The following is a 27,400-nucleotide window of genomic DNA, read 5'->3' as shown; positions in this document are numbered from 1 at the left end:
ATTTTTTTTTATAGGGCAGCCGCAGTTCCGAACATTTATCATCATGTTATATATCTGACCCACATTTTTACTAAATTTTTTGCTTTGTGAACTACACAATCTATGATAATTTGAGAGCATCACACTATTGATATGAAGCACAAAAGTAAAGACCATTCATTTTAGGAAGCTCATATTTTGGTGTTTTGGATACCTCATTGTCTTCTTAGATCAGTCCCTAGTTTTGATTAATCACCTCCTATATAACCAGACATAATCATTAAACAACAAAAAAGAAGAAAAAAAATGGTTTGGAATATTTTACAAATTATAGAGTAGACATGATCCTCTGATAGAACAGTGTGTGATACCAATGGGGCTACCCTAAGTAAGAATTTAAGAAGTTAATGATGATAATAACTTCTGAATATAGAATTCCCAACTTATAATTTCTTTTATTTTCCATGCCATTAATCCTTTTATTTTCAAGAAGTATAGTTTGACCTTTGAGGGTACTTGAAACCTTGGATTAGTGCATCTAGTTGTATCCCTTGAATGAAGGCCAATTGAAACCTTGGATTAGTGCATCTAGTTGTATCCCTTGAATGAAGGCCAATTGAAACCTTGGATTAGTGCATCTAGTTGTATTCCTTGAATGAATGCCAATTAATCTATCCTGTATAAATCCTGTTTCATAAAGAATTGCAACTGTTGTAACTTTGCCATTACGGCAACTACCATGGTAACCTTAAAGCTTGTGTATAGTTTTGGTAAATCCACCAAAATGCACCTATCACTATTCCAATTCATTGATAGCTAATATGAATGGATATGCCCTATAACAGTTATGATGTGGAGGATATGAAATGAAAATGTGTTTTACAGGATAAATTTTGCGATTTTACATGGAAATTTAACTTGATCGGGTCACCCGATCAAATTAAAATATCTGTGTGTTTTTGTCTTTCAATTAAATCCTATTCCAAATCATGGAATGGGCTGAAACTTTCAAGATATGTTCTTTGTCTGTAACTTTTGGATATCTTATCACTAAATTTATTAGATAAGTGCTTGAATGCCCATTTTTTTTATTTAAACAAGCATCGCCGAGAGAGAGCGCAATATATCCAAGATTTGAATATTTGAAATTTTCTCAGAGAAGTGCAGTTGGAAAAATATCTAACGGTCTCTACGCTTCAGTAAGACTGTCATATTAGATGATATTCGATTATCAATCACATTATTGACCCTTTACCAAAGCTATACACAGGCTTTAATAATGATTGGCTGCTTAGCCCTGTTGCCATGGTAGTTGCAATAATGGCAAAGTTAAAACAGTTTCAACTCTTTATGGAATGGGCCCCATATCAGTGTATGCTGTTTATTTTCAAACCAAATATCATCACAGGGGGCTCATTTCATAATAGTTATTACTTTGCTATCTAATGGCAAGGGAATTGTTGATTCTGATTGGCTGTTGAGCAATGTTACCATGGTAGTTACCATTGAAAGGCAGAGATATGATACTAGAAAGTTTAATATAACTTGGCCTAGGTCTTTGTTGATAGTGCATCTTGAGTTTGATCCTGGATCTTTTTAACCACTTGGCCCTTATCAAGGCCACATTACATAAAACGTGTCATCAGTTGTTATTTCTGTAGAAACAGTCCTGTGGTCATGGTATTTATCATTGATTTGCATTGTTACATTCAAGCAGCAAGGTCAAAAGACTACCTCTAATCATCCTTGGTCCCAGATAGCAAAGTTCAAATGACGTAGTGGACTTGCCTTGGTTACTTAAATCTCATCAAATTACAAAGCTAGCATTTTTAATACCCTGTAAATCTTGTATTGTAGTGATGATGTCAACATCACACTCATTCGACTAATCTTTCCTCTTCTTTGTTCCATACAATGACAATGAAATTTAGAATGTGGTAAGTGATTGTGGCATATTGGATTAATGCATCTTTGCCTGCAGTATATATATATCTCACTAACCAAAACCCTTCTCTCATTCACCAATAACTATTAGTACTTTCAGTATGGCCTGTAATATCCCAGTTACCATCCATACTAATCCTTTAGATCACATAGCTGGGCAAGGTGTCTTAGATATCAATAGGTGATTGTAATTATGATTTTGGTGTTTCTTTGGTGTTAGGTTGTGGTATTGATGCTGGTGTTGATAGAGCATGATAAATTGCTACTAGACCAACACCTACTATAGCCCCTTTTACACCTTCACGGAAGCAACACGGATCATCCCGGATTGTCAATCCGGGGTCATCCGTGTACAGTCCGGGACTACCGTGTACACTCCGGCTACTCATCCGGCGCCATCCTTGATGTACCGGCATGTCCGGGAGAAAAATTGAACATGTTCAATTTTTCATCCCGGAGTACACGGACTGATAATCATCCGTGTTCATCCTAGTAGCCTCCTTGTACATCCGTGTAGGTACCGAATGCATCCGGGTGGCTCCTTGTAAGAACCGGGTGATCCTTGTTGATACCGGCTTTATCCGGGGTCAAATGTTTGTATTGTTTGCGTACATGAACAATAGTCCGTATTCATAACCAAGCACGAGCATGCTCCAGATGCTGCAAAAAGGGACGAAACTTCATTCTAGCCAGTACAGAATGTGAGCAACCGTGAAGGTCCGTGTAAAGACCCAGTAACATCCGTGATCATCCGGGTATTCCGTGTTGGCTCCGGGAGCATATCAAACAGGATCCCTATTGCTACCTTGCCTATCCTTGTAGACTCCGTACTTTTCCGTACATATCCGTGTTAATAACCAGTTAACTCCGTACTCACTCCGGGAATGCTAGGAAAATACAAATTTGGCACCCCGGATCATCACGGACTGAGATCCGTGATGATCCGTGTTGCATCCGTGAAGGTGTAAAAGGGGCTTTAGGGTTTAGAAAAGAACAAACAAATAATCACTGTATTGATGTTCACCACCAAACTCAATACCGGTGAGTTACGTTAAACTCAACACCAACCTCATTTCAGATTTGGTGTTTAGTATCTGTTGCTGGAAACTCAACACCAACCTCATTTCAGATTTGGTGTTTAGTATCTGTTGCTGGAAACTCAACACCAACCTCATTTCAGATTTGGTGTTTAGTATCTGTTGCTGGAATTGAGTTTCTCCAACATTTAACACCGAACTATAGATCACCCAATATGTAGCTTTTTGGGTTGTGTTTTTAGAAACCAAGTCACTGTATTAATACCCTGTTGGCAATTGATCCTAATTACCAGGCGCTTCAGATAAAAGGTAAATTCATTGGTCCCATGGTTGCTTTCTTTCAATCATCCATCCTTTTAAGACAGGGGAGCATTTGATGATTCATCTTGTCGGTGTTTTTCACTGGCAAACTTGCTTTGAGCCAATCAGTTAAAAGGATTTCAGTAGCTTATAACAATAGTCAATGAAAATCACTGACTATTTTCTCAGTGAAATGCTCCCCGGGTATAGTGGCAATTAATCATAATTGTTTTTAGTTCATAAGTATAGTCATCGTGTAGTCATGTATTTCAGTGACTGTCAGACATTGAGAGTTGAGGGCTCACTTCATTTTCATTAGGAAGGGTAGAAATGAAACTAATATCAGCAAAATAATGATTTTAAAATTTTGCTTGTGGTAAGTCCTTGTTTAGTGTTTGTTGTCATACCAGCTACTGGTCTCAGAGATTTCAAGTATTCAAATAGAGCCCCACAGAGGTTAGATCTAGGCAGCTGTGTTGTCAAAATGATATTATGGTTTCATCTAATCTTACTCTCAAACTACTTCTTTTTTAGTATTTGCTGGTGAAGAGCTTGAAAGTTTTTAAAGCAACTCTTTATTTAAAGACATTTATTTCTTTATATTTTCTGTTCATTGAAAAGTCCAGTTAGTATTTTAGAATTGCATTTCTAAATTGTATTATTTTTGACATGGTGAAACTTGAAACATACATAGACATGTTAATAGTTTTGTTTATTATTTTTGCATCCACTGTTAAACCATTCATTAACTGAATTGGATGAATTCTAAGCTTTTTTTATTTCATCATTCTAGAAAAGTGATAAATTGTTTCACTTTGTCATGGCATGATTTGGATCTAGCAATGTGCTTGAAATCTATTCTTTACATGAGTCTAAATGAATTTGGAAGTCTAATATATTTAGTAATCCACATTTGTATGTACATTTTGCCCTCTGCTATCCCTCAATTGTTTTTGGCCCTATAATGCCAATATCTACCCGTCTTGTTCCTAATTGGTCCCTGAAATGTCCCTTAATAGCTCTACCAAACTACTCTTCATTGCCCTTAAACTATCCCTTATTTTACCTGTTATTTTTTTGTTAGCCCCAGCGTGTGAATCCCTATTTAGATTTTATTTCATAATCTTCTACACTGTAGAATTTCACTGCTTTCCCCCTTTTTGGAGGGGAGGGAGGGGGGGGGGGGGAGATAGGGCTAGGTTTCATAAAGACTTGTTATTAAAATATACAAAATTTCTATAACGGGTTTACTACCAGCCAATCTTAGGAAATATTTTTTGTTTTGGAAAACCATCTGCAATTCAGCCTTTGGCTGCCAATGAATTTTCAATGAACCATTACAATTACTATTTCAGATAGTTTTTTTAAACATTGCTAAATGTATTTCAAACTTGTTAATTGTAACAAGTATTATGGCATGGGGTCGTAAATGTTTTACATGTAAAACAAATGAGGCTATCAAAGAATGTTGACATTTTGATAAGTGATAAATGATTCAAAAGCATATTTCATCTGATAAAAGATGGATGATTAGTATTCCACTGTGACTGGATTACATGCATCTTTGGCATGGTGTATTCCACTGTGACTGGATTACATGCATCTTTGGCATGGTGTATTCCACTGTGACTGGATTACATGCATCTTTGGCATGGTGTATTCCACTGTGACTGGAGTACATGCATCTTTGGCATGGTGTATTCCACTGTGACTGGAGTACATGCATCTTTGGCATGGTGTATTCCACTGTGACTGGATTACATGCATCTTTGGCATGGTGTATTCCACTGTGACTGGATTACATGCATCTTTGGCATGGTATGTTAATAGATCAATACTTGCCTTGCATGTTGGCAAGAAAATGATGAATGGTATGTGATTTGCATGCAAGACATAAGTTACAAGTTATTTCATCAATCAATCATTTCTGTATATTCATTTAGTGGTTGATTATTTTCTACAATTAAGCTGGGGACATCTAGTAAAATACTGTACATATAGTCCAGTAACCAGATATTTGTATGCCTTTACCCATTTTTATCGGCAAGTTCAGCCTTTGAAATGATCTGTAAATTTCGCATGATTGTACAGATTATAGAAGAAATTCTATGGTTTATTTTGATGAGAATTTACAATTTGAAAAATCACCAAAATATTTTGTTGCAATTGGGATTCTTATTTTGAGTAAGAGTGAGTGTACAACTTAAATCTTGTGATATGAGAGTATTGAGCAGTTAATTCTTGAGTATTGCAGTGGCTAAATAAAAGTATACTTGATAAATCACCTTATTTTATTTAAAAAAGAAAATGACTATCAGTCATTTAACATTGATTTCTGTTCGATTTAAATTCAAATTCAATTTACCATGTGTTCATGTACATGTATATATTTGAAAAGGTTTTCTTTGCTTGAACTTTTTTTTTCATATAACTACATAATTCAGGTTGCAAAGTGTTGCAAAGGAAGGCTTTTTCAGTAGTATCTACATACAAAAAATATATTAAGTTCGTTATTATTTTATGTCATTTCAACTTTTGTTGGTTGTAATTTTCTTACAAAGAAAATAATATTCAGTGGCAACATGTCCTTGGTTAACTTGGTGGAAAATTAGTAGGCAATATAGAAGTTTTTGAAGAAAGTGGATTTTCATGTTTGCCATGCTTATAGGTGTGCCTATCAAATTCTGTTCCAGTGGCTTCATAAAGAGATGTTGCTTTCATACAATATACCCAATTTTGCTGTTAGATATACTGAAACTCATTCTTCCTCATATGCTTGAACATGTAAAACTCTAAGCTGTCCAAATCACTAGAATTTTCTGCAACATCATTTTATGAAGCAAAATAGTATTCATTTTGTCCTCAAACCCTTGATTCCTTTATTGTTATTGATCTTATGATACTTGTTCATGTACATCCCAAGAAAAATTAATTCATGTCATTTTAATCCCTAAAGTGGTGATGTTACACAGTGATTTTATACAAATGATAATGCCTTTTTGCATCTGGTTATTGGACTGTTTGGTATACTACATTCTTTTTAACTAATAGTTGCATAACCAATTCACATTTTTAAAGGGTCAATTTCTATTATCCTGTACAAAAAAAAAGATGTGCTCTCTAATTTGTTATAAGCTATATAGCACCTCTAAAGATATAAATCAGTAATATTTGATAGTATTACAGGGGAATAGTTACATGGGGTCAGGGAGGATAAACCTCCAAAATGCACCCCCCATAGCCCTTGAATACTATACTAAAAAAGAGCCCATAAACTATGTAAAAAAAGGGGGCAAAACTAGCACTGGTGGAATAAATCTGAAGCTTGTCCTGGCAGTATAGATATGTACATGTGAAGACTGCCATTTCAAAAGTTCTCATTTGCAGAGTATTTCACTCTTAATCTGTTTGCCTCTCACTCTACAGTTATAGACGAGGCTGATAGTTCAGCAACGCTGAAACCCAGTGATATGCTGACAGTTGAGAAGCTTGCTGAGAGGTTGTATGTTCAAGACTATACAAGGCTAGGACTAGGTCTACTAGGGAATGGAGCAATATCTAGACCAAGGGTTGGTGATATGTTCAAGATCTCTGAGGTCAACAGCAAGTTTGAAGTCGCAAGAAGGTGAGAAATTGTCTATGGTTTAATTAAAGGTTATCATACATATGTAGAAAGTATATTTTTCTTGCATCCAGATCAGTATAGTTATCTGAGATTTGCATTTAGGTTCACAATTTGTATTTTACCTTGTACAGAATTTCGCGATTCAGCCTTTGGCTGCGATGAAGTTTTCTGAATAAACGATTTTGATTTCAATTTCAATTTCAACAATTATACTGTAATAAGTGATATTTGATCTGTAATGGCAAATATTGTATTGATGCCTAATTATCAACAAATACAATCGTACTTTACCTCAGATGCAATCATACTTTACCTCAGATGCAATCATACTTTACCTCAGATGCAATCAGACTTTACCTCAGATGCAATCATACTTTACCTCAGATGCAATCATACTTTACCTCAGATGCAATCATACTTTACCTCAGATGCAATCATAATAGTACTCAATATTTATAACACGCTTTTCCCAAATGGCCCAAAGTGCTCACAGTTTCAATTAACATATTTATACAAACAAAAATCAGAATGACATATTAAATGAAGGCAATTGCCTAGAACAAGAGAGTTTTAAGTGACTTCTTAAAGGACTTGGTTGTTGGGGATTGTCTTATTGCGAGAGGGAGCTTGTTCCATTTCATTGAGGATGCAGCGGTGAATGTTCTATCTCCAGTCTGTCTTCTTTTTGTTGGATATGTTAATTTAAGTGGGTCTTCAGAGGATCTAGTTCTTCTACCTGGGACATAAATCAAACTTTACCTCAGATGCAATCATACTTCATCTCAAATGCAATCATACTTTACCTCAGATGCAATCAGACTCTGTAGAAAAGGATGCCTAATACCATAAAGTGTTTTATATAATTCTTTCTTTGTTCTGTTGACAGCTACCCTGCGTTAATAGTGGTACCTTCGGTGCTCAGTGACGATAGCATACGACGCCTTGCCAAATGTCACCGGCACGGTAGATTACCGGCGATTACATGGCGCCATCAGCGGACGAAAGGGCTTCTGATCCGGTCTAGTGGGTTTCATGGCAAAGGAGTTATGGGCATGATTAAGAGTGCACAAACACAGGGTTCTAGTAAGTAATACCCCTCCAGTAACTTCTATTCATCATCTCTATCTTTCTAACTAGTTTTCTCTATTTCTTCTTTTGCTATTTATTTCTCCCTCGCTCCCTCTTCCTCTCTTGCTCTGTATATCACACTCCCCTCCCCTCATTAGTTCTCTCTCTCACCCTTTGAGCTCTATTTCATAAGCACATTTTCAATAACTGGCACTAGAATTATATGACAGATTTGTGTTTAATCAATTAAATCTCACTACAATCTGTAACACAAAACCTGATTGTGTAATGACTTAAAGCTATGTGACTTGATTGTGGGCAATACAATCGATCATAATATGATCTTTCACTAAAAGCTTTGTGATACTGCACCCAGATAGCTGATGTACAAAGTCTTATAAGAATTACAGAATTCTGAATTCAATGAGATTAAATTAAAATTTTTTTTTATCAGGTACGGGTGAATCGTCAAGCTCAGGATCAAGTAAGAGCCTCGAGCAGGAGAAATATCTCTCAGCCATCGTGCTTAACACTCCTTATGGTAGCGCCCATAAGAGTGATTCCCTCGTCAGTCTGAACTCTATACTCCCCCCTACGAATAGTGGAGAGACCCCAGATGGTACACCAACTATCAGTCCACGCAAGGGAACACATGGGACGGGTACATTGCTTCAGAGGGGGTTTCTTAGGTCTAGTGGAGGGCAGAAGGCTTATATGGGAAAACCAGGTAAGTGATTGATTCATTTGATTTTTGGACAGGGAGACTGAGGGAATTTAAAATTATTATTTTTTTAATGATAAGTAGGTGTCATCATTTACCTTTTGTTATTTTACTTTGGTTTTGTCTTTCAGAGTGTTGTGATGGATCTAATCACACTCAACTATGGAAAGCATGTGATGCCAACATCTAGAATGCATTTAAGTCCATTGATAAAGTTTTACAAATATGATAAATTCTTACTTGTAAATGCATCATTGTCCTGTAAAATCAGCATAATCCTCATTGTTTACAAAGGGATGTTGTTAACATTTCTTACATGAATAAATATGACATTTCCATACTTGAGATTGATTTGAGCAGTTACAACTCTTTGTAAGACAGAGCTAGATAGCTTCTTCCAAATAGATCATCAGGGCCCATACTACAAAATTTATAGCAATTACTTGTACAGCAATTTGTATTATTGATTGTAAATGATAATCAGTACATTCAGTTACAAAATGCAGCCCTAGCGATTGCTAAGCTTTATTTTAATGATCAAGATTCTGTATATTTAAGATAGGATTATACCCCATATGTTTGAACAACACTCTGATAGAATTAAGAATTGCATTTAATGTTTTAGTAACCTTTTAGAAGTCCCAAATCTGTACTTGTGTGTCGTTTTCTCAATTTATTTGATTTATTTTCTGTGCTGTACTGGATTTGTGTTTATCTTGTTTGTTGACTAATGCTATTGTTTTCAAAGTGTTCAGTTTTATTTTACAGCCTTTTAATAGTTGGTTTGTTCTGTTTGATATCTTTGATAATTTGAATGTGAAAAATCATTTTGATTCAATTGAGGCATGATCTTAATCATTTCTTGTTTTGAATCAGTTCTATTTTTAAAACTTTGAAGATCTATCATACTTTCATTCATAATATTTGACTGCAGATGTTTCATGCATTATCTTGGTGTCAATGATATTTATTATTTTTTCAAGAATTGTGATCAATTTGCACAATCATCATTTCAAACACCAAGTATCTATCTACATATGCACTGTAGCATTGTAACAAAATGGCAAACAATATTTTACACGTTCATTCACTTTTCAATTTTATTGAAAACTGTTTCTCACCTCATGAAATATATTATTACACAAAGATTATGCAGTAAGCTGAAGAACATTTCATTATAAGTAAATAGGTTCATTAGTCATGACGGAAAAGAGGAATACATATTCATCTTATACAAAAAAATACACTTTTTCATCACATTAAATAGTGAAAATAGAATACATCTATTTTAGTAGTTTTTTTATTCTGAAAATGCAATACATGTGTTTTCACTTCTTGTTTTATTTTCAATAAACAGAATAATACACTTGATATGTTATTTTTTAAATGTTATTTGTAATACATCTTATAGCAATTAGATGTCATAATCTTTATAACATATATATTTGCAACGCTCGGCAACATTGACGTAAAAGTCCTTGTTAAAAGATTTTACCATCATCATATTTCACATAAAGTTTTATGTACTTTTGTATAAGTATTTTTGAAATCGCCTTCTTGCATAACATTTATATTCATTAATCATACTTTATTACCTTTATTTATGTCAAATGTCTAAATTTTGACAAGGGAACTAGCAAACGAAACTGAAATTTTTTACGAACAATATTTTATCTGTATTCTGTATAAATCATGAATTGGGAAATATTTAATTTTGAGGGCGCAAAATATTTGTCTGAATTCTTGATAAATATCCTAAAAGCAAACTCTCTTCCCAACTTCTGCAAAAGCTTCAATATTGTATTAATGATGTTAAAACCCATACCTCATTCAAAATCTCATTCTATGTTTCTTCCTGTGCTTTTACCTTTCATAATGTGTGTGTCATTGTTTTCCCTTCTCACTTATATTTGCAGTTGTTTGTGTTCCTTATTCTCGGGCTAACTACCATGGAACATTGACTGAATGCATACTACAATAGAGCATACTTGTCAAGTAGTATGACTTTGATTAATTAAAATGGCATTGAATGAAGACATGCTCAAAATCTTTTATCTTGATTATCAAGAGCAAATACAAGAATGAACTGAAAACAAAATCAGCGGATGTTCAATTGAAGAAATGATGCAACTTATTCTGAGATCTGTTTGGTTGTCAGATATAACCTAATTACTTCAATTGAAAAAAAATCACTAAAATAGATAAATTTAAGACAATGTATAAAACTTGTGGACGTGCACTGTCTGAATGCGACCAATTTCTTTGCAACTAAGAAAAATCTTTAAGGTTTGGACTTTCCAAATTTCATTTTTTTTAAACAAAGTAGAGCTGTCATAATGCAATGTTGGGCAATATCTCCTTGTATTATGGAGAATCAAGCAGTGACTGGCATTAAGACATAAAATTGAGAAATGGTAAAAGCATATATCTAATGCAAGAATTGCATTCAGTCACAAGTTTCAAGCTACGAAGCCTGGGTGCATTTCTCTTATCATTTTATTTTCTTTTAAAAACCTGTTTGCTAACATGTGTTACTTTCCTCCAATTGTGCAGGATTATTTGATATTGGTGTAGCCACATTGAGACGAGGTAGTTATGTTTTTAAAAAATCATATTAAATATTAAAAATCATGAAATGAAATTTATGTTGGAATGCCGTTATACCCATATGAGGATCATTGATTACCAGAATGTAGTTTATAGATTCTCAATGCATTTTGAGAGATAGATGATAAAAACACTCCACCAAACCAAAAATCATTTGTATGCTTTTAATAAATCATTCTAAATGTCTAATACACTAAACCAGCATAGCTCAACGTGAAACACAGTGCGAAGTGAATTAGAAAAGAATCACTAAAAGCTATAATAAACTTCAATGCTGCATAAATTATGATCAGTGGCCTATGCATTATAACCTGTGCACAGTGCACTATAACCTAGAAAAGCCTGTCTCATATTCAATTGCAAATATTATGGATCCAATTGTCATATCAAGCAAGATGAGAATTTGTTTTGGCATGTCTTTGAACAGCTAATAATGCAACATTTTTATTTTGAGAAAAGAAAGTTTTATACCAAAAATGAATTAAATCATTTAAATACTTAGGTCTTTGTTTGTCAGACAGCTAAAATTGAATTGTAATGGAAATAGACAGTGAATGATGTAATATATTTGCTGAATATATGAGAGACATTTCTCTTTGTATCCAAGCATTTTGTTTCGTAGAATTTGCTTTGCCTTTATACTTTGCATCCGTTTGCTTGCTTTTAACATGCTTGATAAATAATTTCATATCAGTCTTGTGCAAACCTAACAACTTTCTTCTTCTGCCTTTCTGTACTTGATTGTGTCTATAACCTGTTTCTGTTGACATAATTATTGTGCTATGTTTGTTGATGTTTATTGTTGTCATTTTTGTGTGTTCTGTTTATGCGCAAGTTCATATCCAAACTTCTGTTTTCATATCCATTCATGTTTCTGCCATGCCTCTGTCATAATGCTGAAACTGACTCCTAGTCGGTCATTGCTCTACGGCGGCCCTACGACACATCAAAGACAGTGGTTTTATTCATTTTTATTCAAACCACCTACAGTATATGTAGCTTTTCCAAAAAAATTAAAACTGTTGTTTTTTACTCACCGTAGGGTCGCCATAGTGCAAATATGACTGAGGTTATACTGTCATTTATCTTATTTACGATGGAATACCATTGGTCGTTTTGGAGTCAGGTTTCATTCGTGTGATTGTAGTATGTGTATTGATACCCAGTTCACATTCACAGTTCTTTATAGAACTTCAAGTTCAAGATTGGTGTAATTGTATACATTTGTGTATCCTTATTGTTTTCTACATGCAAGTTCATTTCGATTTCACATTCATGGTTCTATTACTTAGTCCCATTACTATTCAATCTTCCATTCAATAATTTTTTTTTACTTTCTGTTAGGTAGTGTGTACATTGTAAGTTCAGTTCGCATTGCTCAACACATTTGCATAGCGAATTCAGGCTGCTTAGTGCTTATTTACATTTCAGTTCAAGTTCAGTTTCACTCAGAGATCATTGTTTGTTGAGTTCCCATATCTGTTCAATGTTTCCATTCAATGACAAGATGGAGTTCATGTTCATGCAGTCTCATTGTTTTGTGTATAGAAATCTGTTCAATGTTTCCATTCAATGTTTCCATTCAATGACAAGATGGAGTTCATGTTCATGCAGTCTCATTGTTTTGTGTATCTGTTCATGGTTCCATTCAATGACAAGATGGAGTTCATGTTCATGCAGTCTCATTGTTTTGTGTATCTGTTCATGGTTCCATTCAATGACAAGGTGGAGTTCATGTTCATGCAGTCTCATTGTTTTGTGTATCTGTTCATGGTTCCATTCAATGACAATTCAAGGGGGTGCTTCTTGTCACTGGTACTTTCTATTGTATCCAATGCCAATCAAAAACCTGTATCATAAAGCATAGGGATTGATTGCTGGGCTTAGTTTACGATTGATCATACACAATTATCAATGCAATCAATCATATGAATCAGCCAGACAATCAATCACTATGATTTATATCACATGGCCCTGTTAATATATTCAAGCTAATGCATTCAAATAGCTTTCACAAATTCATTCATACTATTATCCAAGATCACATTCTATTTCTCTGTAAATTCCCTTTTTAATTTTAAATCTATGGTTGTTTTTCCATCATTTCTACATCTGCTCATTGTGAACTTATATACAGGTTACATAGGGCATTAATGATTTGGAATATTTGTGGGCAAAATAACACATTCAAGGGAATTCATTGAAACAGAGAACTATATGAACTCATATACCATGCTACAACACTAGAAATAGACACTAAAATTCATATTGATCATATTTTATTTTGACGATGGTCACAAGTATTAATCTTTATTGGTTAACTATATCCATACTCTATTTACCTACAGTAGGTTTCACAGGAATTTGTTTTCCTATGATATTACATAATGTTTAATATTGTGCATATTTTTGTTATTTCATTTAAGATTTATGTATGATTTTTTGCTAAATTGTTGGACCCTCTTTCCCAATTCTTATTTATATTGATTGTTATTTGTTTTCCTCACGAATGTATGCAAATGAAATGTGTTTGCACTATTCCATGTGTTTTTGTATCATGTGGATGCTTTGTAAGATATGCACTTCATAAATAGTTGTGTATTGCATACATATTAAATGCACTTTTATTTTAGTTTAAAAAACATCAACAACATTCACACACCTTCATATAATTTATTTAAAGTCCAAAGTGCAATCATGTTATGTTTCATATTTATGCCTGTGGCTCAAAACAGCCTATTTTAATTGATTAATTAACAGAATTTTAAAACATACTCAGAGTCAGAAGTGAGTACAGTGTTAACACTTTTGGTAAAATCACCTGGCTCTAAATAGCAATACTCAGCTCATTCAAATAAATTCACAGTCACTGCTTCCATCGAGCTGATATCACTATCATTCTTTTTTGGTTTTACTCAGAAATATTTTGCTTGCCCTGCTATAAGGAATATATGCTGCCTTTTGAGACTATAATAAAAAACAATGTGGAATTTGATTTAAATATTTTTTCTTCATTAATTTGCATGTTAATTGCACCTGTAATCCTGGGATTGGAGCAGTTAAATGATTGCTTATATTATCAAAGTTTTCATGTGAAAAGTTGGGAAAAAGGGAAGAAAATGCATGACTCTTGAAAACCTGAATTTTATCATCACAGTCTATGATTTTCCAAACTGCAGGGATTGATTAATTTGTATTAGATTATTGATTTAAAGTGAAAATGAAAAACTAAATAAAATATGAAGTGTACATGTGATTGTTGAGAATGTTTGACATTAGAATTAATATTTTTATGATGTCTTTCCAATATTACTCATGTCAGAAAGAGTTGCATAAAAAAGGAAAATAAAAAAGAATTAATTGCAAGTCTGAAATGTAAAAAGAATCAAGATGTGTTTGATTTAATGAAGTTTAATTGCAATTCTTTCTGCTGTGGGTCCTATTACATGCACATAGAATGCATTTATTTCCCAGTATCAATTCCACTTACATATGGAATGGTGCAAGTTATTGTCACAATGTGTTTGGAGTCTGAAGGATATAAACTGAGGTCAGCTGGTCAAATCAATTAAATTTTTTATTGCCTTAGCAGTCTAGCCCCCCCCCCCCCGTAACACAAAATATGCAATTGATTAGCATAACTGCAGGTTTATAATAGACCCTTCACACAAAGTTTCAAACAATAAAAAAAAATGTATTTGTACATGTTACACCCCATTGTTTAACTACATGAGTGAGTATCCTTCTGGCTCCAATAATAATTATATTTTTATCATTTATTGTTTACTTGCTATGTTTCTTTGATAACCGTTTATCCAGGCTCCCATTGTTCAGCTAAATTCTGCCTGCCCTTCATCGTATGCTTTGCTTGCCTCTTTCACTATTTAACTGCCTGCTCAGTTTTAACCACCCCCCTTTCCCCAAGGAAATGATAAAACCGACAACAAACAAAAATGGTTTTTGGCAACCTAAATTCTATCCCAGTTCTATGTAATGGTGCAATTTCAAGATGGTACACTTGAATTTTCCCCTGTTAATGTGTTGTAGAGATATCCTTAAAGAATGGCACAGTTAGTTACATGGTTTCTGTAATGGTGCATTCTTCTGATATATGTGGTGCACTGAAATCCTGATAATGTGACAAGGTATCTAACCTATGGTGCAATTTACTTGAATGAATCCCTGCTGATGTGGTGTAAAGGTACACTCTTTATCTCAGTAGTTTCTTTAATAGTGCACTTTGATGTACCCCAGGACCTGTTAATATGGTGCAAGTTAAAACCCAAAAAAGCCACACTTATTACCATGAGGTATAGGTGTAAAGATACCTCTCAAGTGGCACCGCTCATGGTTTCTTTAGTATGTGTTCCCCTGGTCTGTAAGATGCTCTATTGTGCACCCCTGATGTTGAAGGTACACTTTAGTTGCTTTAAATCCTAGTGGTTCCTTTTGTCCAGCACTCCAGTTTTTATATGGTGTGTTTATGGCATACCTCCCATCCTATTATCTCTTCTCTAGATGATATGGTGCAATAGTTATTTCTGAACTTTTCCCCATTCTTCCTCTGTCCTACACCACTTCAAGAGGCACTCCTCCTTACAAGCGGTACCTTTATGGTGCAATGGTTATTACTTAACTTTTCCCCATTCTCCCTCTGTCCTACACCACTTCAAGAGGCACACCTCCTTACAAGCGGTACCTTTATGGTGCAATAGTTATTACTTAACTTTTCCCCATTCTCCCTCTGTCCTACACCACTTCAAGAGGCACACCTCCTTACAAGTGGTACCTTTATGGTGCAATGGTTATTACTTAACTTTTCCCCATTCTCCCTCTGTCCTACACCACTTCAAGAGGCACACCTCCTTACAAGTGGTACCTTTATGGTGCAATGGTTATTACTTTTCCCCATTCTCCCTCTGTCCTAAACCACTTTAAGAGGCACACCTTACAAGTGGTACCTTTATGGTGCAATGGTTATTACTGAACTTTTCCCCATTCTCCCTCTGTTCTTAACCACTTTAAGAGGCACGCCTCCTTATAAGCAGTACCTTTATGGTGCAATGGTTATTGCTTAACTTTTCCCCACTCTCCTGTCCTAAACTACTTTAAGAGGCACACCTTACAAGTGGTACCTTTATGGTGCAATGGTTATTACTTAACTTTTCCCCATTCTCCCTCTGTCCTAAACTACCTTAAGAGGCACACCTCCTTACAAGTGGTACCTTTATGGTGCAATGGTTATTACTTAAATTTTCCCCACTCTCCCTCTCTCCTAAACTACTTTGAAGGACAAGTCCACCCCAACAAAAACTTGATTTTAATAAAAAGAGAAAAATTCAACAAGCATAACACTGAAAATTTCATCGAAATCGGATGTAAAATAAGAAAGTTATGACATTTCAAAATTTTGCTTCATTTCACAAAAACAGTTATATGAACGAGCCAGCTACATCCAAATGAGAGAGTCAATGATGTCATTCACTCACTATTTCTTTTGTTTTTTATTGTTTGAAATATGAAATATTTTTATTTTCTCGTCATTGTCATGTGAATTGAAGTTTCATTCCTCCCTGAACACGTGGAATTTCCATTTTTTTAACATTTTGTGCTTCAGGCAAAGAGGTCCTAATCGTCAAATTCGTAAAAATTGAAATATTGTATAATTCAAACAATAAAAAACAAAGAAATAGTGAGTGAATGACATCATCGACTCTCTCATTTGGAAGTATCTGGCTCGTTCATATAACTATTTTGTTAAAAATAAGCGAAACTTTGAAATGTCATAACTTTCTTATTTTACATCCGATTTTGATAAAATCTTCAGCATTGTGCTCGTCTGATTTTTCTCTATTGATTCAAATCAACATTTTTCTGAGGTGGACTTGACCTTTAAGAGGCACACCTCCTTACAAGTGGTACCTTTATGGTGCAATGGTTATTACTTAACTTTTCCCCACTCTCCCTCTCTCCTAAACTACTTTAAGAGGCACACCTCCTTATAAGCAGTACCTTTATCGTGCAATGGTTATTTCTTAACTTTTCCCCACTCTCCCTCTGTCCTAAACTACTTTAAGAGGCACACCTCTTTACAAGCAGTACCTTTATGGTGCAATGGTCATTACTTAACTTTTCCCCATTCTCCCTCTGTCCTAAACCACCCCTGCTCTTATTTATCACCTAAGACTTTACACAATCCTTCCCGTACACTTCATTTACCCTTCCCTTTCATGGTATAAATTTCAGTCTCTATCATTGATCAACTCCCAACCCCAAGAAATTCTAATTATTTTATCTGCATATTTTTGTAAATATCATATTATGACTGATGCCCCACATTCCCCTAAATACTTGGGATTACCATAAGTCTAACCTTGATTATAGCTTTATGTCATTTTAATGCCTGCTATGCATAATTTAATCAGATATATTTATTCTTTTATTAATCAAATGAATCAATAAGACAATTTTTTTTATATTCCATACAAACATTACTTGATACATACACGAGTTTATCTAAGGAATTAACTGTGAAACTAACAATTTCAATTGAGCAATTGATTCATCTATATCATTAATTTTATAATGATACATGAGAAAGTTGAATGAAGGACCTTAATTTTAGATCATTCCAATCTTCAATTAACATGAATACCTTGTGGAGTGTTTTTCATCAAACATCTTTTTGTGGCTTTCACTGACAAATTTGCTCTGAACCAATCATATGCAAAAGATTTCAGTAGCTTATAATGCTTGTCAATGAAAATCACTATTTGTTTCATGAAATGCTACCCTGCTTTCTGAAGACTAATAATTTTGTTTTTTGTTTATCCTGCTCTTTATTTGGCATCTTATTAACACACTATACAAGTATCTTTGAATCCCTATAGTTAGTTGTCATTATGTTTTCTTAATGAAATAAGAAATTTGATTTGCTATTTATGGCTAGATTTATAATATTTTATTAGTAATTTTTATGTTTATCAATATCATTAAACATTTTCATAAAGTTGCATGAAAGAAATATTCAAATATTTGAATCTTGAACTACATATTTTCCTTTATTAAGTTGTCATTTCATTTTGACATAAAAGTTTATTCAAAAGCATTTTCATGTTGAAATATATTAAGTTTATTCTGATTTGCAATAATTACAATTAAACATTTCATTTATGAAACAAGTGCTTAGTATAAATACTTCCTATGATTTACTGCAAGATGTAATTAGTACTGCATGATTATGCCTTTTAAAAACTAATGCAGGAATTCTAACATATGGATATAAAATTGATTGCAGCCATGATTTGAAGGTAAAGAATGCATGAAAATTGTGAATTTGTTAATGAAATGACTTTTATCTTACATGCATAATTTAAATTAAGATGCAGATGCGGCATCAATTATTGGTAAATTACATGTAATTGTATTAAGTTTTATAAGAAATTCATGAAGTGTAGATAATATGATACTAAAGATAGTTGAAGCAAAATGTTTTGCTTGTAAAAAGAAATAAGCTGATATAATATGCGTTTTGTGCAATAACACATAAGTTTTTAGATAAGATATGGATAAGTGTTATTATGTTATCAATAAGCTATAAGATTAAGAATAACACACACAAAAACCCCAATAATTTACTGCAAATAACAAAAAGCTAGAACAATGATTTTTTCATCAATAAAACATTAGAACCTTAAATTTAAATGGTAAATTAAAGAACATTACAGACTGTCAAAGGAACAGGAAATCAGAGGGGAAAAATCATGAAGGTCCCACATATAGGGGGTCCGATGTACATATTTCATGGAATTGCCCAGGAATTACATTTTAAATGCACCACAGACATGAAAGTGTGCTATAAATTTGTAGTATGTGTCTGAAATAGGAGACTATCCTTTATTAAAGTATGGAATGCTGTTTGTACACTTTTTTTGTTAAAATAGGGCTCCTGTTTATTGCAACCATTTGTTGTGCTAAATGTTAGTAACTTGTACATTGTACTGTTTTTGTTTTGTTGCATATTCATCAAGATATAAAGACTGTTTTGTCTCTACTCTTCTGTTTTATTTACTTGGTATCAGATATGAAATCAACACAAGTATATTTACCAAATATTTGTTTCCTTATACCATTGTCTTTCAGGAAAGTTGACATAAAATTACATTTTTAAAATGATTTTCTTCCCTAAAAAAATAGCCTTTCATGTATTGTGTTTTTTGCAGTATTTGAAAATAAGCACAATACTTATTAAAAAGCAACTTTTTACTTTTTGTCATGTATGATGTAAGATGTCAACCAAGTATAAAATATTGACTATTCATATTCAAACATATGTTGATATGATTCTTGTATTCAAATTATGGTTGAAAATATTTGTTCTATCTTATTTTTCAATAATTTGATAATAGTACAGAAAATTGATATTTACATGTATTAAGTTGAAATTTTCAGACATGATTATGCAATGGCATGTCTATTTACCAATTCTATGTATAATTTAAACTAACGGGAACAGATTTCTTAACCAACAAAGGATTACTCTCATGTTAGTTAACAGAGCCCATATAAACACTTTTGATTATGGTAACATTGCCATCATGGTAAATCATGGTAACAATTTCATTGGCTGCTGAGCCTTGTTACCATAGTAGTAGTTACCATAATTGTAAAGTTACCACAATCATAAATTTCTTTATGCTCTTTTGATGTACTCTTTAGTGTGATGTTCTTCTATCGACCAGAATTTTCCTGATTGATAATTATTATCATTATCTTTATATACTGTGATTGATTTTCATATTTAATAAGAAGTGAATATAATGATCCCCATTCCCAAGCTAGTGAGCTAATACCTCATCTTCCCTCACATTACTCTTGCCATATGATGAATAATATCTCAAAAAGTGATTACAGTTATTTTGTATGATAGTGCCAATATCTTCTGCCATAATCTTTATGTCTTATCAATATGCCAATATCCTTTGCTTTTGATAATGAATGATATAAAACATTAAGGTTTTCCCTGCTCATGATATATTCTTTAGTCTTTAATAAGTTTAATTAATCCCTGACTAATGTAAACAACCAAGGATCATTTACCCCTCACAAGAAAGACCTCATCATCCCCCATCTCTATACCCCCACATATCAGCTAACCAAGTTTTAGACTTTTCCCACCCCTCCCCATGTGCGCCCACTGTACCTTTCAAAACGTAATCAACTTTAATGCACTTGCCAATTCCTCCTCAGATTAAGAGCTGATTGAGAGCCGGGGGGCCTTTGCGCAAATCTTATCAATTGGTCGTGCAGTCAATTCAATGATTGATTGTGTAATGTGGTCAATGCAATCAATACTTAAAGAATTGGGGGCGTCATGGTCTAGTGGTTACGAATCTTGACCACTGTGTGTTTTCCTTCAGCAAGAAGTTTAGCCACATTGTGCTGCACTCAACCCAGGTGATGTGAATGGGTACCTGGCAGGATTAATTTCTTGAATGTACCAAGCGCCTTTAGCAGCTGGAGCTATAGCCAGGTTAATATAATGCGCCTCTGAATAGGAAACTAGATAAATCGGTGCCTTATAAATGCTATATATTATTAATTGTTATTTGATCAGTTGTTAAGATTTGTGTAACAGAGCTCAGTTCTCACAGTCTTCCAGTCATCATTCCCTATACCTTGTTGACCTGGTCATCTAGCGTTTCAGGCCCACATACTCTGTGGGAACCATATAGGCCTTGAATATGCACAGAGATCATTTAGATGTTCCTAGATCTAAGGTTATTATTGGGTCCCATTCTCCTTGCTAAAGCAGTTAATGCTCCCCAAAGAGATTACTCTAACCTGTCCTTTTATTGTTTGTATCAGACCAGCTAAAATGGTCACTAATATTGTGTGCCAATACTCAATGATTGGTTTTCACTAACTAAAACAAACCATCAGCATAGCACACATACATGCCCCCAAAAAGAAAACCATCTCCCCTCCACCTATACCCAATGCAGGCCATACATTGAAGGGCAGCAGTCGCTTAATGATGGGAGCCTCGAGCCACGCCCAGCTGGGTGGTGGTGTCTCACCTGCCGTCTCTAAAAAACACCTTACTCTTGGCTCTCGATCGGCAGCAACCAGGAACGGCTCGGTCACTGAACAGGACCTGGCCATCCCAAGGAAGCAAGAGGCAAGGAAGGCTGCCCTCTATGTCTTTGGAGAGAAATCTCAACTGAGGGTTAGTATGATGTTGATCTATCAATCAGCAACTGGTTTGTTACTTTATCTCCCTTTCAAAGAGGGTGTTTTCACAGACCTGTTTATCTGGTCCATAGGACTTTAGATATTTTAATCCATAAAAACTTTGACAATGATGGAGTTTGCTGTTTAAATTTGACTGATTTGTTACAGCTTATTCTAAAGATTTGAATTTTCCAAAGGTTTGATATTTCAGATATTTGTTAGTTTAAGTACTCATCCAAAGATTTGTTATTCTGAAAACTAAATAAGGTTCATTATTCTGAAGACCTTTTAATAATCCGATGAAGAAACCTTTGTGCATTTAACAAGCATAATTGATGTATGCAATTTGACTGTTTACAAATAGCCAACTTTCGGAATAATACCACCTTCATCATTGATCTTGGTTTCTTAACTCTATATCTGTATCCTCTATGGACTTCTTGTAATACAGGGGAGTGTTTCATTAAGAGCCTTGTCAATGCTTTTCACTGATACATGTTATAAGCTACTGTAATCCTTACATCTGATTGGCTGATTACAAATTGATGAGTGAAAATCACTGACAAGACTCTTCATGAAACCCTCTCCTGGGACTACTATCCATTTATTCTTACAGAATTTCAAATCAGACCAGAGCACTAAATGTGACTTCATTCCTTATGACTACTATGAGACCAGGCACATCAAGGCTAGCTATAAGAAACTGATGAAGGCTTGTCTCCCTAGTAATCCCATCACTGATCCTGAGATGGGCTTTCATAAGATGGTTGGAGAATCAGAATGGTTGCTTCAGGTATGGATGATCAAAAAGGGTTTAAGGAAATCTCCTGAAGAAAAATAGAAAAAAAAATGAAAAAGCAATAAGTATTTGAATGAATGAATTAATTGATTTATTAATAGAACTCTTTATTTCTCAATGAATTAATCAATAAGATAGATAGATAAAAATAGAAAAAGGAAGACAATAATATTAATACTAATAATAATTAACTTTATTTGTATAGCGCTTATCCGAAAAGATGTCTCTAAGCACTTGATCGAATAAAAATAATGGAAATAAGTGAAGGAATATATGACAATATAAATAGATTAGTAAATCACTCCATCAATACATACATAAATAAATAAAGATGTGTATAATGCAGTAAAAATAACTATTAAATGTTACCTAAAACCGATAAAAGCCTGTCTGCCTAAGGGGAATCCTGGAATGGACTTCTTAGAATGATTTGGTTTACTCCTTCCATAGATTCAGAGTATCATGCAGCTAGCAGGAGCAACAGTAGATCTGATTGATCTTCAAGGATCGTCAGTGTGGCTAAGCTTTGAAGACGGCTGGGATTTCACTACTCAGGTAGGTTTACCACTGATTGTAAAAGCACACTGATTCAATAGGATAAAAATTATGGTAAAACCTTAGGGTTTCTGCAGTAGTATAGGAATAGCACCATGAGGACGATGTAACTCAAATTTAGCAATCAGTCACTAAATAAGATTTGAAGATCACACTTGCCTGTGCAGGTAGCAATTCAGCTCACCTGGATTGAGTGCAGGACATTGTGGCTCAAATATGCCATGGCTAGGATTCTAACCCAAGACCTGTTGTTTCAAAATCTGGAGACTAATTCACTAAGCCACATTTCTCCACAAAATCCCCCTTATAATATTTGCTGTATATATGTTTTTTCTTCTGAAGGTGAGTTCCCTAGCACAGCTTCTGATGGACCCTTACTACCGGACATTGGCTGGATTCAAGGTCCTGATTGACAAAGAATGGCTAGCCTTCGGTCATCGCTTCACTCACAGAACCAACCAGACTATTGCCCATCAGACTAGTGGCTTTGCTCCTGTCTTTCTACAGTTCCTGGACTGCGTGCACCAGGTAATCTTTAACCTTTGACCTGGTAAATGTAGATCCAGAGATATGTTTTTATATGATTCCCCTATCTTAAGCAGGAAACCTGTTGCCTGGAACATTCAATGTTATATCCTACATAGATTAAATCCTGTATAGGTTCAAATAGCATCATGTGACCAAATATATTTCAATTATGATGTTGCGTGACTTCAGACCTCGAAATATCTTTTGTTATACCAATATTCTGACGTCATTATTTCAGAAAAGTTGATATTTAGCTAAACTCTCAGGCGCACTGATCAGTAAGCTGTCTCTCCCGGGCAAGTCCCGTGATGCATCAGCGCAGGCACTAGTTTTCGGTTGGTCATTCAGCGCATAGATTTTGGTTCTAAATTATTAAAAGTAGGATATAAAATAAATATATCAGGTGTTTCCTTTGAAAGCACAGCAGGAATTATTAATTCTCGGTTGGACTGGTAAAACAATTATATTTCCCTTGGGGCTTCACTTCTCGGGGGAAAAGTAGTAATTACCAGACTAACCTCGGATAAATAATTCCACTATACTTTCTCAAAGGCTGATACATTTGTTTATTATATATTACACAAGGAATGTGTTTCATGAAGCAACTTAAATCCTTATTTGTGATCAGCTGAGAGCAAATGTGGGATCATTTCCAATTGGTCTAATTACCAACTTGTCTCCTATCATTTGGTTTATCATCAATTCATCCACTATCCACATGGTGTAATTGTCATTTCGTCCACTCACCATTTCGTTTCATAACCAGTTGGTCCAATGGCCATTTATTCCATAAACCATTTGGTCTTATTGGATAAGTGTTGATTGGGTGAAATGCATGAAGAGAAAATGGATATTTAACCAATTGGTTATTATACAAAATGGTCATAATGAACTGGTGATTAGGCAAAGTCATTATTGGACCAAATGGTTATTGGACCAAATGGTTGTTGGATGAAATGTTGATGGATGGAGTGGCATTAAACTCAATGAAGGTAGACCATGTGATGAGTGGATGAGTTGGAAATAGATGAATCTGCAGTTTAGCCAAATTTGAATTGAAAAGCACTTGAAAATATCCTAAGGACCTTGTATCAACAAATGTTTGGTTTTGCAATCAATGTAAAAGGTCAGTGACCAATGGAGATCATTGTTTCATGCACATTGATAAGTAACCAATCAGATTTGAATTCTCCTATTTTTGATTGATCACACACATTTTTCTCAGGCCTAATGGTGTGTGACATGAAGAGATATGCTTAATACTATTTATAATTGATTATAACTTTTTGTACAAATTTTGATCTAAATTTAGTTAGACCTAATTGAACAATTGATATCTTAGATGTTCTATGACACATGTCTTTATTAACATTCCCTCAGTATGCTTGCTGGAGAAATTATTTTGAATAATAATTTTAAATAATAATTTTGAATAGTGACATATCTTTTAAGTGCTTTGAGATGTTCTGATGCATTATGGGATGTTTATAACTGGATTAGTATTATTATTATTATTCAACGTGAAAGGTAATTTTCCCCTCTTCTACAAATATATTTTAAAATATCACATGCCATTATGGAAAAAACATTATACTTGTCTACTTGTCACAATGATAGAATAAGAGTAATATTGAAAATTCTTAATACTATTAATGTTAAATGTATATTTCATTTTTTCCATGCAGGTTCACTCTCAATTCCCTCTGTCATTTGAATTCAATCAGTACTTTCTGAAGATGATAGCATACCACTACGTATCAAATCGCTTTCAGACATTCATGTGGGACTCAGACTATGAAAGATATCAAGCAGGTAAGATGATAGCATACCACTCCGTATCAAATTGCTTTCAGACATTCATGTGGGACTCAAACTATGAAAGATATCAAGCAGGTAAGATGATAGCATACCACTCCGTATCAAATCGCTTTCAGACATTCATGTGGGACTCAAACTATGAAAGATATCAAGCAGGTAAGATGATAGCATACCACTATGTATCAAATCGCTTTCAGACATTCATGTGGGACTCAAGCTATGAAAGATATCAAGCAGGTAAGATGATAGCATACCACTATGTATCAAATCGCTTTCAGACATTCCTGTGGGACTCAAACTATGAAAGATATCAAGCAGGTAAGATGATAGCATACCACTACGTATCAAATCGCTTTCAGACATTCATGTGGGACTCAAGCTATGAAAGATATCAAGCAGGTAAGATGATAGCATACCACTATGTATCAAATTGCTTTCAGACATTCATTTGGGACTCAGACTATGAAATATATCAAGCAGGTATATGTTTTTAACGGAAATGTTTTTCAGTAATGGTAACTCAATGTCTTTCTATGATTTGAAACTTTATTGTATTGCGCATAAGGGAACTTATTTCACTGGGCTATTTGGCCTTATTTTAGTTTCCCTTTTTTCATTGTCAATTACTAAATTATGTTTTACCCTTTCTCTTTGAATGAAAGGCTTTGTACTGACAATAATTTCTTTAGATGTATTTTTATTTGTATCAATTTGTATATAATTGCATTCATTATACTATACTGTAATGACCTGTTTTTATGTAAATGTGAAATAGATGATCAAATAAACATACATTCAAACAAAGTTGCATCTATGTTTGATGTGATTTTATAATATATATTATCTTATTCACAGCAACTCAGGTGTATGAGGATAGGAGACCATCAAGGATTGATGAGAGTGGGGATAGTGACAGTGAGACACCAAGCCCACCTCTCAAATCACTCTGGGCTTACATTGACAAGTATCATCCTCGATCACCAATCTTCTACAACTTCCAGTTTGCACCACACACAACAGTAAATGATGTAAATTATTTTGTAGTTCCTTTTTTAAATCCATCCTGGTTTGAGAGAAACTGAAGCTTAGATGCATAGAAACATCTCACCTCTCAGCTATATTAGAAACATTGGATGCATTCTCTGTCTATCAACATACTTGGTTGTCATGGTTACTTCTTACATCAGCTAAGTAGTATCATCGTAGTTTCATATTGACCTATTTCAGCAACTTTTATTCACTTGTACTTTAAAAATCTTTGAAAGAGAAATGAAAGCCTCTTTGCTCCTTATTAAAAAAATCCTTCACTTTTCTTAAAAATGCATTGAATATTTCCTTAACTTTGCTATAATACTGTACTATACCATGCTTTAAAATTCTCTACTGGGAAGATTTTTATTCAAAAAGAATACAAAGTCATTGGAATCTAAAGTTAAATACATTATCCTTAATGGGATGAAATATATAAGGTCATATATTAAGTCCATTGCTAATGAATTTATTTTGAATGAAAGCATGAAATTATCATATTAGGATGGTGGTGGTGCAGGTATCAATCTTAATCATTTTTCTTCAGAAAATGGACCAGATATTTAAACAATTTCTAGTCATCTACTAGTATTTTCTAGAATATAGCATCAATATTTTTTCATTTATTAATATAGTTTGCATATATACCTGAATAAGATATCAGGTGGTAAACATTTCATTTAAGCATAGTATTATTGCATTCTGCATGGAATTAGGGGAATGATCTGTAATTTATGCATTCATTTAATAGATCCAATACATAGTAGACCAATGCCATATAGGTACCTTGTCAAAAGTCTCTGCCATATCGTTAAGCAGCAATCCTGTTATAAAAACAAGTTTTTCATTGTGGATTTCCTGTATTCTCCAATGTTATTGCCTATGATGAAATGATAAATGATATAGGATTTGTATAGCGCACATATCCACCTCGCTATGTGCTCAAGGCGCTCCTATATTACCCCGGCTAAGCTAGTTTACCGATTCTGGAGCGCACAGCTTTTTGAGGAATTACACTGTACTTCCTGCCGATACCCATTTACCTCACCTGGGTTGATTGCAGCACAGTGTGGATAAATTTCTTGCTAAATGAAACACGCCATGGCTACGATTCAAACCCAGGACCCTCTGTTTGAAAGCCGAGAGTCAGAACTAAT

The 27,400-nt window shown here is 34.2% G+C and overlaps 1 protein-coding gene across 7 annotated transcripts in view; it reads left to right on the top strand.

Moving 5' to 3' along the window:
- The window catches only part of LOC121421125 (myotubularin-related protein 13-like), a 106,548-nt gene that overhangs the window by 66,426 nt on the left and 12,722 nt on the right, over positions 1–27,400 (top strand). For 2 of the 7 annotated variants that reach the window (XM_041615769.1, XM_041615775.1), the window contains 11 exons: positions 1,911–1,916; positions 6,687–6,885; positions 7,772–7,968; positions 8,408–8,680; positions 11,228–11,263; positions 21,286–21,509; positions 22,131–22,307; positions 22,764–22,868; positions 23,211–23,396; positions 25,082–25,208; positions 26,070–26,242. In XM_041615769.1, coding sequence (XP_041471703.1) covers positions 1,911–1,916; positions 6,687–6,885; positions 7,772–7,968; positions 8,408–8,680; positions 11,228–11,263; positions 21,286–21,509; positions 22,131–22,307; positions 22,764–22,868; positions 23,211–23,396; positions 25,082–25,208; positions 26,070–26,242 — 1,703 coding nt within the window. The remainder of the gene's footprint in view (positions 1–1,910; positions 1,917–6,686; positions 6,886–7,771; positions 7,969–8,407; positions 8,681–11,227; positions 11,264–21,285; positions 21,510–22,130; positions 22,308–22,763; positions 22,869–23,210; positions 23,397–25,081; positions 25,209–26,069; positions 26,243–27,400) is intronic. The other 5 variants (XM_041615772.1, XM_041615770.1, XM_041615773.1 and 2 more) reach the window with 4 other exon arrangements.

The sequence above is a fragment of the Lytechinus variegatus genome, chromosome 9, assembly GCF_018143015.1.
Source record: "Lytechinus variegatus isolate NC3 chromosome 9, Lvar_3.0, whole genome shotgun sequence".
NCBI lineage: Eukaryota > Metazoa > Echinodermata > Echinoidea > Temnopleuroida > Toxopneustidae > Lytechinus > Lytechinus variegatus.
The sequence above is the reverse complement of the archived record's forward strand: the minus strand, read 5'-3'. Positions and strand labels throughout refer to the sequence as shown.